We start from the raw sequence: 14639 nt of genomic DNA, 5'->3' as shown, positions 1-14639 counted from the left end.
AATAATCAGTTATCTTCATGGAGGGAGTGAAGCTTGAGCTAAGCCTTGAAGGATGCTTAGGATTTTAATAGCAAAGGGAGGAGGAGGAGGAGGAGGCTTGGCATTCCAGGAGGTGGGAATTAGCCAGTCACAGAGCAAGGACAGTAAAGAACGTAGTTTGACTGGAGTAGGAAATTTGTATTGGGTTGTGAGAGATGTGGTAGGATGGGGCCAGGCTGTGGATGCCCATGAAAGGTAGGTAAAAAAGTCTAGATTGGATTGCTGAGATAATGGAGACCCATTGTAGGTTCCTAAGTAAGAGAGCAACACGATGAAACTGTTATTTTGAGAAAGATATACTGACAGTAATGTGAAGGACAGACTGGAGGGGGAAGATACTGGAGTGAGAGAGGCCAACTAAGATGTTGGTATAGGATCCAGGTGTGAGATTGAGAGCCCGGACTTGGGTTGTGGCGGTAGCCATGAAGAAGGAAGAGGAAAAAGGCTGATGGAACTTGGTGGACAGGGAGAAGGAAGAAGATAAATAGATGCTAACTCTGAGATTTCTAGCCTTAAAGACTAGAATAATAATGATGGTGTGGTTGACAGAAAAAAAGGGAAACTTGAGAAGGGAGCCAGTAAGGATGTTTAGCCTGGAGAAGAGTGGTTTTAGGATGGGGTCAGGAGCATTGTTGTTTTGTTCCAGCATTTGGAAGGATATCATGTGGAAGATTTGTTTAGTTTGCCCCAGAGGGCCAAGCTAGGAACAAGGTAGCCTCCTAATTAGTAAAGCAATCCAAATTTAAATGAAGCAAAGATTCAATGACCACTTGTCAGCAATGTTCTAGATGGCATTCCTGATCAAGTAAAGGCTGGGCTAGATGATCTCAGAGTTCTCTTGAGATACTTTTCTGTGAAAATAAAAATAGTTTAAGTTTTTGATTCGTTGAGTTTGATGTGACAGCAGAATGTTCAGTTATAAGTTTATGCCTTGTAGGCCATAAGAATGATTGAAAAGGATTGAAAAACAGGTGAGTGGCCCAGGTCAGAGAGAAAAATCTGGGAGTTATCCTAGTGCAGATGTGAATGGAAGCCATAAGAGAAAGTAGTGTCCTGGGAGAAGAGCTTCGGGGAGTGCCCAAGGTTGGGTTGTTTTTGTATTGTTTTTTGGTCAGATGAAGAAAAAAGAGTCAGAACTTTAACAGGCCTGCTGCTTAAAACCAAACACCAAGTATCAGACTTTTTCAGAGATATATGAAATATAGTCTGTTTCAAGAGTATATGAAATACCCGTCTTACTGTGGTAGAATTCAAAGGTGATGGTCAATGTGTGAAAAAGCACATGTTATGGCATCTGTGAGTACAACTGAACATCCTAAAACAGCTAAAGCTTGGGATAACAGAGCTGTGTTTTGAAGCTCATATTCACTGGGTTGGTCATTTGAGGGAAGAGAACATTCTGACCCATTGTCCTTTCTTACTGTTTATGCACATACCTAGCCCAGCACCAGTCAGTCTTTGCACAAAGTGTTTTTAATTCCCAGTTATGCTTCCTGCCCTTGTCTTTATAGACCTTCATTCTCTTTATTTTTGTCATCCACTCCAATTGCCATGGATATTTTCACCCTGCTTATAACCAACTGCTTTTATTTCAGTGTGGTTTTTAAACATAGTACACGACTGCTTCTGTGGTTGTGTCTTTGGGCTGCTCCGTTCTTTTAAACCTTATTTAGAGGGCTGTGAACTTTGCTTTCAGACTGTGGAGGCATACAGACTGGTGAAGGTGGCGTGATCACTAGCCCAAATTATCCAGCTCCGTATGGAAACTTGAACCACTGCTCTTGGTTGCTGGATGCTCCAGAAGGTCACACCATCACTGTGAGTTCTAATTAGTGATGTTACTAATATATGGTGGGGAGAGGGGAAGGCTAGGAGCTGGAGGTAGAGTATAGAATGTTAATACCTGCACTGAGACTGGGGGCAAAGGTATATTTTAAGGTCAAATCGTGAAGCAATAGAAACCAGAAAATCCATTAATACTAGTATAGTACTTCTGTAAAGAAAAGGATTATATTAGAAGTTCTCTTCTAAGTTCCCTTACTAAGGGAATGCCTTGTTGGAGGAGAGCACTTGAGCTCTGCTCTACTGAGTAATTTTTTTAGTCGATGAACACTTCTTTAATCCTGTGGTTCTATACCCAAAGCTGGATCTTGTTTAAGGGATCTTAGTTAAAATCCAAAGCGCTTAGGATCACAGACTTAGAATTGGAAAAAGCCATAGAGGTTACCTGAGCCAATCCCCTCATTTTACAGATGGAGGTGGTGGATACTAAAGAAATCTCAAAGTGACTTGTCCCAAATCAGGCATAAGTGGCCGGGCCAAGATTTGAACTCAAGTTTATTGAGTCCAAATACAACAGTTTCCACCATACTGCCTCAGTTCCTTGGAGGCGGGTCTCTTCCAGCAGTGACTTATAATTTATACATCATCACTCCATCTGTTCAGCAGTTGCCATTGTACCTCCATTCTACCTCTGAGTCTTCCAGAGAGATACTGGGATGGAACAAGATTTTCTTTTGCCAGACCTGATTCTACCTGTTGACATTCTCACTCCTGAAGACCACACTGCAAAGCAAGAGGAAAACAGTGGGGGCAGAGGGGAGGGGAAGGGAATGAGAGAGAAGAGGTTAGGGGGAAAGGATAGAAGAGCACAGAGCATTAAAAAAAGGAAAGCTCATGGTTGGGGTAGGGAGATCCATTTGTAATTTAGCATGTCTCATTCTGGCTTGTTATTTCTTTAGCTTTCTTTTACATTCTTTGATGTTGAAAACCATATCCTGTGTAAGTGGGACTCTGTCACTGTCATAAATGGAGGCTCTCCAGGATCTCCTGTAATAGGGCATTATTGTGGAACAACAATCCCCAGGACTATACAGTCCGGTTCGAATCAGCTGATGGTCATCTTTAACTCAGACCATTCTGTGCAGCAAGGGGGCTTTTATGCCACGTGGACCACACAAACTCTGGGTAAGAGGAATGCTATTCTCTCTGGTCATCACTCTATCATATCTTCCTCTTCCAAAGGCCTTGGCATCATATAATGGTTCAGCCTCAGTGACTGATATAATTTTAATCAGGGGAAATGACATTAAAAAAGGTGTATCTGTTTACAACCGAATCCTACCCTTTCCCAAAGGCCATGGGGCCTTTCCAACTGTCTTGCAACTGAAACTTCTAAATGTGTTGTCTCCTTGCATTAGAAAGTGAGTTTCTTAAAAGCAGGGACTGTATTTTTTTCTGTTACTATACTCAGGGCTTAGCACAGTGTTCTATACACAGTAAGGGCTTAAAAATGCTTAGATATGCCACCATTTAGCAATCCAAATAGCAATATGACTCCAAAAGCTGACAGAAAGACATCCCATTGCTGTAACAAATTTCACTAGAAATTTAATTTCAGTACATTAGCATCTGATGTATATAAAATGTGATGGCAATGAAAATGATTAGAGAAGAAAATACTTTAGAATATCTGTTTTTCTCTTCATGGAGTCTCATTCTACCAATGCCAGTCATACATGCTCTATGCACTAGTAGATAGAGTCATACGTTACTGTGGACCAAAAATTTCATCACTTGATGATCAACTTTCTGCTGAGTAGCCTCTCTGGAGTGATCTAGGCTGGTCCTTGGATGTTAGGCACACACAATTCACAGCCAAGTTCACTTTCACGGCTTTACTGGCTTGGTAGGACAAGACAAAGCTTTCACTCTGTTGACAAAGCTTTCAAGAATCCAGGGTTTACCTTCAGTTCACACATCATCTATACTCTTTTCTTTTGCTTTTCATAAAAAAAGTGATATCACTTCATTGGGTTTTGGCTTAAAGAGCGTTGTTGTGGCAATTTTCCAGGCTGTGGTGGAATACTTCATTTTGACAGTGGTGCAATCAAGTCTCCTCACTGGCCTCAAAATTTTCCTGAGAACAGCAGATGTGAATGGACAGTCATTACACATGAAAGCAAACACCTGGAGATCAGCTTTGACAATAATTTCCTGATTCCCAGCAGCGATGGACAGTGTCAAAACAGTTACATAAAGGTTGGTGACATTTACTTAATTGAAGCAAAACTATTTCGGTGAATATAAATATTTAGCATAGAAAATACTTTTTGCTATTGGGAGTCAGAGAAAAAATTATACCTTAGATTTCTTATACAGACAAATCAGACAGTTATATATTTTATAGCTTAGATTTCATATACAGAAAAATCAGAAAATTATAATTTTCTTACTTATAATTGGGACCATAGGAAGAATGCTAACCAATGCTTGGAATGAGTAATAATGTAATGCCGCCTACTAACCATGAGTATCCCCCAAGGATCTGTCCTGGGCCCTCTTCTCTTTTCCCTTTATACTATTTCTCTTGGTGATATCATCAACTTCCACAGATTCAACTATCATTCCTATGCAGAAAATTTCCAGATCTATACTTCAGCCCTAATCTCTATCCTGCTTCCTGCCTTCTGAACTTCTAGAACTGGGTGAATAAATGAACAATAAAAAAACCCCAAACATTTAAGTTTCCTTGAAGAAGCTTCCTTGGCTTCTTTCAACACTTAGCTCAGTTCCTAATTTCTGCATGAGACCTTTCTCATCTTGTCCATATCTCCCCCATATTCCTACCTCTCACTATGTTCCATCTAATATTTATTACACACACACAATACATGTCTGTGAATATACGTATTTATATATCTCTATAAGTACATAATTGTTTGCATGTGGTCTCCTCCATTAGAATGTGAATACTTTGAGGTCTGTGACCACTTTTTTTGTTCATTTGTCTTTTCTTTGAAACTCCAATGCTTATCACAGTGTCTGCCTCATAGTAAGTGCTAATAATTCATAGCCACGTTCACATTCGGCTTTACTAGCTTAGTGAGACAAGCAGAAGCTGACTGACTGACTGGTGCTAATGTTGATACATAAAACATGAATAGAGGAGTGTGCTTGTAAATGTTTAATGTTCCAAAATGTATGAAACATACTTTTAAGATTACTCTGCACTATTAGCATTTTCTCCATCACTTTCTTAAGTCTAGATGATCAACAAAACACTAATTTGAGCCCTGATTTGTAACATTCTCCCATTTCCGAGGCGTAAATGCTCACAAGGAAAATTCAACAGTTCTTTCTCAGAACTGGTTCAAACTGACTCCAGCATAGCCCTGCATGCCTATGAGTTGAAGGTGTTATTCCATGTTCAGAGTAAAAGACCAAGAATCTTTTTGATTCTTTTCTTTCCTTGGAGTCTGAAGAAAATGAGTTGTCCTTATCCAAAATTACATCATTGAGGCCTTTGGGTACAGAATATCACCACCAGGGGCAAAATTTAAATTGAATATCAATGCCAAAATTTGGAGTCTGCACTAGATGACCTTCATCATGGTGGCAAGCACCATGGTCGTTTCTATGTCTCCTTGTTTTATTTTGCTTGATGTTATAATCAAAGAATTCTTGAACAACATTATCTCTGTTATATTTTTAAAGGACTCTCACATCATTTTTATGTATTCATGTGAGACACCTTGTCAAAGGAAAGCATTTCCAGTAAAGTTTTTCTCTATTTAGGCCAGTGCTTTATCACAGTCAACAGACAAGAAGCACACTTCATTATTATTATTTCTACACCTTCACATTAATGTTTGTGTAAAGATATGGTCTGCAGTACGATATTGTCTGTAAAAGCATTGCCTGTTCCCTTCTCAAATTTCGTTAAGAATGCCCTTGGTGCATATGTAGAAGAATGGAAATTCCTTGAGGAGAAGGACTGTTTTTTTTTTAACTTTCTTTGTCTTCCCAGCAATTACCACAGTGCCTTTAAGCACTTAAGAAATGCTTGCTGATTGATTTAATATTCTCATAACAATGTAGAATTGTAAAAGCAGGCATATGTTTCAGTAGCTGCTATTTTACTGGTCAGTGGAAGTCATAGTTGGGTCCATTGCCCAAATATCTATTATGGGGTTTATAACCCAGAGGCAAAGAGGTTCCATGAGCAACCTGGAAGTCTATGGAGCTGTGCTTCAGAAAGGGCTTTGGCTCGTTGTACAAATGATATTGCAGAAGTGTTCTTTGTGGCTCCAAGATTCCATTAAGTAGCCGCATTATATTAACTTCCCACTTTCACTAAGAGTGGCCACATGTTGGAAATGAGTCACTTTGGTCATTAAATCTACATTTAATGATACTGCTGCAAGCATCAAAGAGCAAGTATCCCAGCTCTTTTTCTTTTCTCTGTAAATATAAATATTGCCTGTGTAGCCCAGGCGTCACAGGAGGGCTGAGGTTCTATTATTTTTCAATCAACAAATAGACAGGGGTCCCTTAACAAATATTTGCCCAGTGACTCAAATTTCTATTTACTTCCCTACAAGAAGGACTAAAGCAATAGAAAACTGGGGGATGGAAGGGTCTAGATTTTTCCTGACATGTTTGAATTATTGGGTATCCAGGATACTTTCTGTCTAAGTATGTGGGTACATTTAAATTGTCTCTTGAGTCATTATAGCTTGTCTATCACTTTTCAATGTTTATTTTATAAAGCAACTCAGGGAAAATATCCAAGTTTATATGAATAGTTTTTTTTCATAATATCCACTTTCTATGCTTCAAATTGCTTTTGATGTAATAAGTGAACTTTGCCCTTATCAATAAAGGTAACATTCAATTTCTAAGTTTAACTAAAACCTCGAAGGTTTTTGAAATACAGAGACAGACTTAAAAAAGTTCCTAGAGTGGTAAAAAGTCACTTGTGACAAAGATGAGTTCTATAAAGTGTTTTAAAAACCAAGAGGCACGAGAAAGGATTTCGGATTGATTCATTCTTCTTTAGGCTCATTTTTCTGGATCTTCTTTTGATTTTTTTGGAGGGGATGGGCACTGGATTATAGGTGAGGAAATGTACAGTTCTTCAATTCCAACAGAGGGATAGAGATTTAAGAATTCCTCCTCCTCCTCATTATTATAATAGAAGTCCTGCAGTTAAGCCAAAGGACAGCATTTTGTTTGGGTGGTTCCTTCCTTCACAAAAGCTTCAGTGCTCATAGTAGATACTTGGGCAGCTGACCCAGCTATGACTTCCACTGACCAGTAAAATATGAATAGCTACTGAAATATATCTCAACATCTACCTTTGCTCATCACTTACCATTCCAGTCATTTATGAGTATATATTCAGTATTGATTACCTTGTGATTATGCTTAAAATATAATAACATTAATGATAATATTAATAGCATATATATTTCTTATGATGTGCCAGGTACTGTGTTAAGTGCTTTACAATTATTATCTCATTTGATCCTTGCAATAAACCTGGGAGGTAGGTGCTATTATGGTTCCCACCTTAAAGTTGAGGAAACTGAGGCAGACGGTGGTTAAAGGACTTGCCCAGGGTCACACAGCAAGCTTACCAGCTTACTGACTGAGGTTAAAATTATCATATGTAATTTTCATGGTGAGTGAACTAAGAAATCCAATTGATGCCTTGGACCAAGTTGGGGGTATGCGTTGGATTATTGGTTCACATGCATCTTCAGCAGCTGACAGAAATTCCATGCCTTTTTTGTGCTTAAGTACTTCAAAGCCATTCAGGTTCCCACTTCTCAGCAGCCATAGTTTGACTTTATGTAAGATTCGTGTGGATGTCTCCTCGACACCTACTGCTTAGAAACTGGCCTACAGAGAGAACATTTTAAATAAAATTAAACAGAAAAATGGTAATATGAAAATGTTATATACACCTACATGGTGACTGAACTGTTTAAAAATACTGTTTTCCACTGTTGGGCACATTATATTCGTAGTTACATAATATTAGTCCCGTTCAGAAGTAGAGAGTAGTAGAGGAGATCTGTATTCTCTTTGCACAGGGGCCCAGCAGTAGAGTATGTAAGTCTCCATAAAGAACTAGATAGCTAAGTTTGGTGAAATTTTTCAACAAAATGTTGACCATCAACTTTTTTCTTTCTAACATGGTGATCAGACAATTTACTGAAAGTGTAGAGAGACAATGATATTCCTAAGAGAAGGGATCAATCATTGATAAAATCATAGATCTTGAAGTATTGGAGTAAAATGTAATTTCCGTGTGTTTATTCAGTAAATGTTCATTTCGTGTATGGCGTTTGGTCTCTGCAACTCAGTTTTAAGCTCCTTGAGGACAGGGTCACCATCTTCTGTGTCATTCAGCACCCAGTACAGTAATCTTCACATAATAAATGGGTAACCTCCTCACTTACTAAGAGACTGCTTACTAGATGAGGAAATCTAGACATGGTTGGATTAGGCAGCTGATTGATTGATCAAAGAATCATTTAATAGCTATATAAAAATAGACACCGTCTCCTTAAAGGACATATAGACATATTCCTGGATGAATCAACTCAAAAATGCAAAGGAAAGCACAGTTTTAAAATATTTGTTTATTGTCTCTTTGAATTCTATGGACATAGGAAGATGAGCATGTCTGGAAATGTACATGATTTTAAATATTGAAGAGATACTGAAAATAATGAACCTCCCCTATGAACTTGCTAGGTTTGGGCAGGGACCGAGGAGACAGAAGCAGCCCTGTTGGCCACAGGCTGTGGAAGCGTGCCCCCCAGTTCCCTCATTGTTCCAAGGAACTCCTTCACTGCAGTGTTCCAATCCCAGGATGCCGTAGGGCAAGGCTTCTCTGCATCATACATAAGCAGTAAGTACCACCACTCCAATATGTGCTACAAGGCTCAAGGATTTTATAACTGGGGCTGGGACATCAGCATTTAATAGGCAAGAGATCACCATGACTAGGATAAATATGGGGTAGATGATCTTGCAGTGAGGTGGATTCAAAGTGGATTGAAAGAGTGGATCGAAAGATATTATTGTCCATTAAGGAACCAGTGTCACCTTTGAGGGAGGTCTCTATAGAGTGCCCCAGAGTTATGTTTTGTCTGATTTAGCATTTTTATCAATTACTGGGATGAAGAACAGGATGGCAATTATATGAAATTTGCAGATGTCAAACCTAGGAGCAATTAATAAAATAATTACTGACATTATCAGGATCTAAAAAATAAAGCTTAACAGACTAGAATGATGGTTTAAATATAAGATAAAACTGAACTTAAATCTATGTAAAAAGAACTATACGTGAGTTCAGAAAACAAAATTTGCAAATGATTCATAAATGCTACATGGACAAGGGGTGTCTAAGCCAGTATTATTGTGAGAGATCAGAGTTCTTAGTAAAGAGCTGAAAGCTTTCTGTATGAGACACTGGTACAATATGGTGATCAAAAAAGCTGTTGTCATCCTAGGCTGCATTAGGAAAGGAACAGTATTCAGAACGTGGAATGTGATGGAAGTGATAATCTTATTGTATTCTACCCTGTGTTCAGTTCTGGGAAACATTAAAAAAAAATACATAAACAAGCTAGAGGTTTTGAAAGGAAGGAAACCAGGATGGTGAGAGAACTCAAAACCTTGTCACTTGAGCATCTTTGAAGGAACTGGGGATATTTCATTTAGAAAAGAAACTTGGAGACATGCTAACCATAGGAGAATATTTGAAGGTTATCCTGTGCAACTGGGACTATAAGAAGCAATTAAGAGGCAACTTTTGCCTTGAGGTGAGGAAAATGTTACTAACAAGTAGAGCTATCCAAAAGTGGGATGGACCGCCTTTGGAAGTGGTCACTTTCCCCTTGCTAGAGCTCTTCAAGGGAAGCCCAAGTGACCATTTCTTGGGTTAAGGGGAATTCCTGGTCAGGTACAGGTTAGACCAAACAATTTTGAGGGCCCTGTGACTCTTAGAATTCAGGAAGACAAAGCTCACTGTCAAGGGACTGGCCTTCTAGAGTGTGCAAAGGGAGGTCTGGAACCAGGAGACAAGCCTACTGAAGAATGAGCAAGCAACATGCAAATACAAAATCAAGCTCAAGAAACAGGGTCCAGCAGCCCTGGAGTCAGGGGGACCTGAGTTCAAATCTGACCTCAGACGCTTACTAGCTGTGTGACCCTGGGCAAGTCACTTAACCCCAAATGCCTATAAAAAAAAAAGAAAAGAAAAGGAAAAAAAAGAAACAGGGTGCAGACACCAGGCAGGAGGTGAAGCAAAGAAGAAGGGTGGCAGTAGGGAGGTCTTAGTGTCAGAGCCCCATGTTTTCCTGTCCCTGTGCCTTTTCTGACATTGCTCCTGACATCCCGAAAGCCCTCATTCCACCTTCTTTGCCTGCTGGATTCTTGTCCATCCTTTAGGACCCAAACTGCAAGAAGCTTTCCCTGATTCTCAGTTTGTAATATACCCCTCCAATTTCACACAGCACTTTGTTTTGTGCTCCTTGTGTGCGTTATGGGGGCAGGGACAATGGCTCAGACCTCGTGTCCCTCGAGCACACAAGTACTTATCTTTGTTTAATTTGTTTGTTTGAACAACCTCATTCCAGATCTCTCCATGCATCTTAGAAAGCTATAGTAGTTCTGGATAATAATATAATAATAATAATAATAATAATTATTATTATTTTTTAAAACCTCTTCCCTTACCACCAGAAGGTTGGAGGGTTATATAAAGCATGAGAGATTGTGAAATTTTTCTGTGTCGTCAGTGTTGGCAAAATTGTAGAACCACGATGGTGTCCCGATTGGTTGAGTTAAATGAAATCCAGGTTAACACATAGATGATTCACACTGAAAATTATCTGCAGATGGTTCAAAGAGTGTTCCTCCATGCAGCAGCATCCCTAATTCAAATGGACTGTGGGTTTGCTGTTATGATTTCTTCTCAGAATTCTGAAACTGCCACTCATACTCAAATATTTTTGTTCTTTTAGAGCAAGAATTCTTTTTTTAAACAATATTTTATTTTTCCCTATTACACGTAAAACAATTTTTAACATTTATTTTTTAAAATGTTGAGTTCCAAATTCTCTCCCTCCCTCCTTCCCTTTTCTCCCTCTCTGAGATGGTAAGCAATTTGATATAGGTTATACATGTGCAATCATGCAAAACATATTTCCATATTAGTCATGTTGTGAAAGAAAGACAAGAAAAAAACTACACAACAAATATGCTGCAATCAGCATTCAGATTCTTCCAGTTCTTTCTCTGGAGGTGGACAGACTTTTCATCACCAGTGCGCTGGAATTATCTTGGATCATTGCATTACTGAGAATAGCCAAATCATTCACACTCAGTTGGTTATCATACAGTATTGCTGCTACTGTGTGCAATGTTCTCCTGGTCCTGCTCACTCACACAGCATCAGTTCATGTATGTCTTTCCAGGTTTTTCTGAAATCATCCTGCTTGTCATTTCCTGAAGCACAATAGTATTCTATTACTTTCACATACCACATGTTCAGCCATTCCACAGGTGATGTACATCCCCTCAATTTCTGATTCTTTGCCACCGCATAAGAACTACTATAAATATTTTTGGACAAATAGGTCCCTTTACCTTTTTTTTTTTTCATGTCTTTGGTATAAAGATCTAGTAATGGTATTGCTGGATCAAAGGATATGCATAGTTTTATAGCCTTTGGGGCATAGCTCCAATTACTCTCCAGAATGGTTGGATCAATTCATATCGCCACCAACAGTACATTAGTCCCAGTTTTTAACCTATCCCCTCCAACACTGATCATTTTCCTTTTCTGTCACGTTAGCCAATCTGATAGGTGGGAGGTTGTACTTCAGAGTTGTTTTCATTTGCATTTCTCTGATGAACAGTGATTAAAAGCATTTTTCATGTGACTATAGTTTTGATTTCTTTGCCTGAAAATTGCATGTTCATATCCCTTGATCATTTATCAAATGAGGAATGACTTGTATTCTTACAAATTTGACTCAGTTCTCTATATTTTTGAGAAATGAGGCCTTTATCAGAGATACTTGCTGTAAACTCTCCTCCCCTCCCCTGTTTTCTGCTTTCCTTCTAATCTTGGTTGCATTGGTTGTATTTCTGTAAAACCTTTTCAATTTATCATAATTAAAATATCAATTTTACATCTTCTAATGTACAGCAAGAATTTTTGACCTTTTTGAGTCATGATCCCCTTTGATAGTGAACTTTATGGATCCCTTCTCAAATAATGTTTGTAAATGCATAAAAAATACAGAGGCTCAGAAAAGAAAATAATTATGTTAAAATAAAATCATCAAACTATTTTTTAAAAGTTTACAGGCCGCAGGTCATGAGCTCCTGTTCTAGCATAATGTAAATAATAAAGAACATTTGAGCTTCACTGGGAGATTGGGGAGAGGGTATAGAAAGACAAAGGGAGTTAATCTCAAAACATTTTCTCAAACCCTTCCATTTCCTTTGGTGTAACATATTGGAATCACTCCCATGGAATCACTCCTCAGTTTGGTGAAGATGTGGCAGCAGAATCCAATTCTACTTATAAGAACCATATTACTTCCCCTCAGCCCACTTCCTTATTAGGGAAAGAAGCAACAGATTGTCCTCATACAATTTAGTATCTACTGCTCCCCTGCTTTCCTCCTCCATCACAGATAAAAGCTCTCAAGATCTGACTGTAGCTGCTTTCTCAAAGAAAGAGAGGTCTGCTGTGCCAATGTTGGTCAGATCACAATGCTAAGAACAGTTCTTTACATTAGTATCTTTTGGCATTAACAAGAAAAAATAACACCAGCAATGAAGATAAAGTACCCTGAATCTTCCATCCTAAACACTCATCACTCTTGAATAAAAATGTAATCTTTGGATTTCTCTGGAGTTGTATAGTCATTTGGAGGACTGATGGTGATTAAAAACCCATTTGAATCAATCCTTCTTTTCAACTGGCAGTTAAAATCCAATTAGACTTTTTTCCTTTTGAAATATTTTAAACTCAAGTTTCAAAGTAAAACTTCCTCTTGAAGTATTATGATTCAAGGATGTGGGTTTTGTACTAGGATGGGAACTATTCACTAGAGTTTTTAAAAGTGCCCTAAGGTTACTTAGCACCAGCTCTTCCTTAGTCCAGGTTTCTGTTCCCGTAGGTTTGGATTCTTGCCACCTCAAGGGATCTTTCAGAAAACAAACAAATCCCTGCTCCCAAAGCGACATTTCTATATGTTAAGACTGTTGTTCAGAACCACTGGTAGCCCAACTGAAGGAAGCGCTGTGGTATAGTAAAAGGAACAGCAGGCTTAGAGCCAGGGAATATGGCGGCAGATCTTGGCTCTGCTGTTTGCTACACGTGGTACCTTAAGCAAGCTCCATCACCTCACTAGGCCTCAGTTTCACCATCTGTGAAATCAAGGAGGGTTGAACTGGATGCCATCCATTCTCCCTCTGATTCTATGAGCCAAAAACCTGATATAATTTGAAGCATCCTTGAAAGGGTAGAGTAATGGCCTGATCTATATGATCTTCATTTTGTCTTCAATAATGCAATATGCTTCTATATACCCCTACAGAAAATACATGAAATGAATTAAATGAATAAGTAATATTATCCTCCTAAAAACACTTTGAAGTTTTTTTAATCATGAAAAACCCATGGAAACTATCTGTTGAAATCAACATGGTCTGACTGAGAATCATGATTTTATTAAACATTTATTAATATAATGTTATCATATTGAAGATGTTCTGTTGTCAGGTATATGATTCAATTAAAGTGAGGGAGTTTTTGTCCCCGATCATTACCGAGAGGATCTTCTATCCATGACTTACTAATTATGAAACATAATGGATTCTGACTTGAAAAAGAGAAAGGGAGAAGAAAAGTGGCTGTTTTATCTCTCTCTTCATGTGGCAGGGGAATATTCCTTTTGACTGGAGAAAAATAGACATCATATTCTTTTGGCTTTAGCGAGCATCAGGCTTCTTCTGTGTGATTTGCTTCACTCTTTTCTGTTGCATGTTGAGAAAGGATGCAGCTACTCAGAGAATGAGGAGGTTGGAGAGATAAAATAATGCCTTGTCCATGAGCACTGCACCTCAGGCTAAGGGAGCAGTGTGCTAATAAATCCTAGGTTTAGAGCTAGAAAGCATTTTGTACATCTTCCAGCCTAACCTTCTCATTTTGCAAATGAGGAAACTGAGGACCAGAGAAATTAAGTAATTTGTGCAAGGGTGTAAGTAGCCCCGAGTTCTCTGGCTTAAATCCAGTATTTTCCTCCCCTTCACCAGAGAGTTGTTCATTGAGAAAAAGTACCCCTAAGATATTTTATCACTGAACTAACTCAAAGTGGAAGGCAGAAGTCTGGAAAGGACTCTGCCTGTAGGACAGCTGGATTTTGTGGGGTGCTTTGAAGAAAAATCACTGGGAAGAATTTTTGACTACAATCTAAGATGATTTAGAATGAAATAATAAAGGAAAAAGTTAAGTTTGGTACCCTGTTGTGCCTGGGGCATTTGTTTGCCTTGGAAGCTGCTTTAAAATGGAATCTTTAAAAACCATATAGTTTAAGCTTAATTCAATTAAATGAAATTTTTCCTCAAGAACCTAGTGTTATCAAGGTATAATGCTAGATTACAAAGATGAAAAATGGCATAGTTCCTACTTTTTGGAAACTTACAATTAGCAGCAAGTATAGGTTTTGCATACCTATGATATAGACATATGATATAAAGTAGAATGTGATAAGCACAGA

General features: G+C 38.5%; 1 protein-coding gene across 1 annotated transcript in view; it reads left to right on the top strand.

Annotated features, from left to right (window-relative positions):
• CUBN (cubilin) overlaps nt 1-14639 on the top strand; it is a 324592-nt gene that overhangs the window by 234653 nt on the left and 75300 nt on the right. The window contains 4 exon segments of the mRNA XM_020966874.2: nt 1736-1857; nt 2781-3006; nt 3893-4080; nt 8587-8743. Coding sequence (XP_020822533.1) covers nt 1736-1857; nt 2781-3006; nt 3893-4080; nt 8587-8743 — 693 coding nt within the window.

Source organism: Phascolarctos cinereus, unplaced genomic scaffold (assembly GCF_003287225.1).
Source record: "Phascolarctos cinereus isolate Bilbo 61053 unplaced genomic scaffold, phaCin_HiC Scaffold_1;HRSCAF=81, whole genome shotgun sequence".
Taxonomy (NCBI): domain Eukaryota; kingdom Metazoa; phylum Chordata; class Mammalia; order Diprotodontia; family Phascolarctidae; genus Phascolarctos; species Phascolarctos cinereus.
This window is presented reverse-complemented; position numbering and strand designations above follow the sequence as displayed.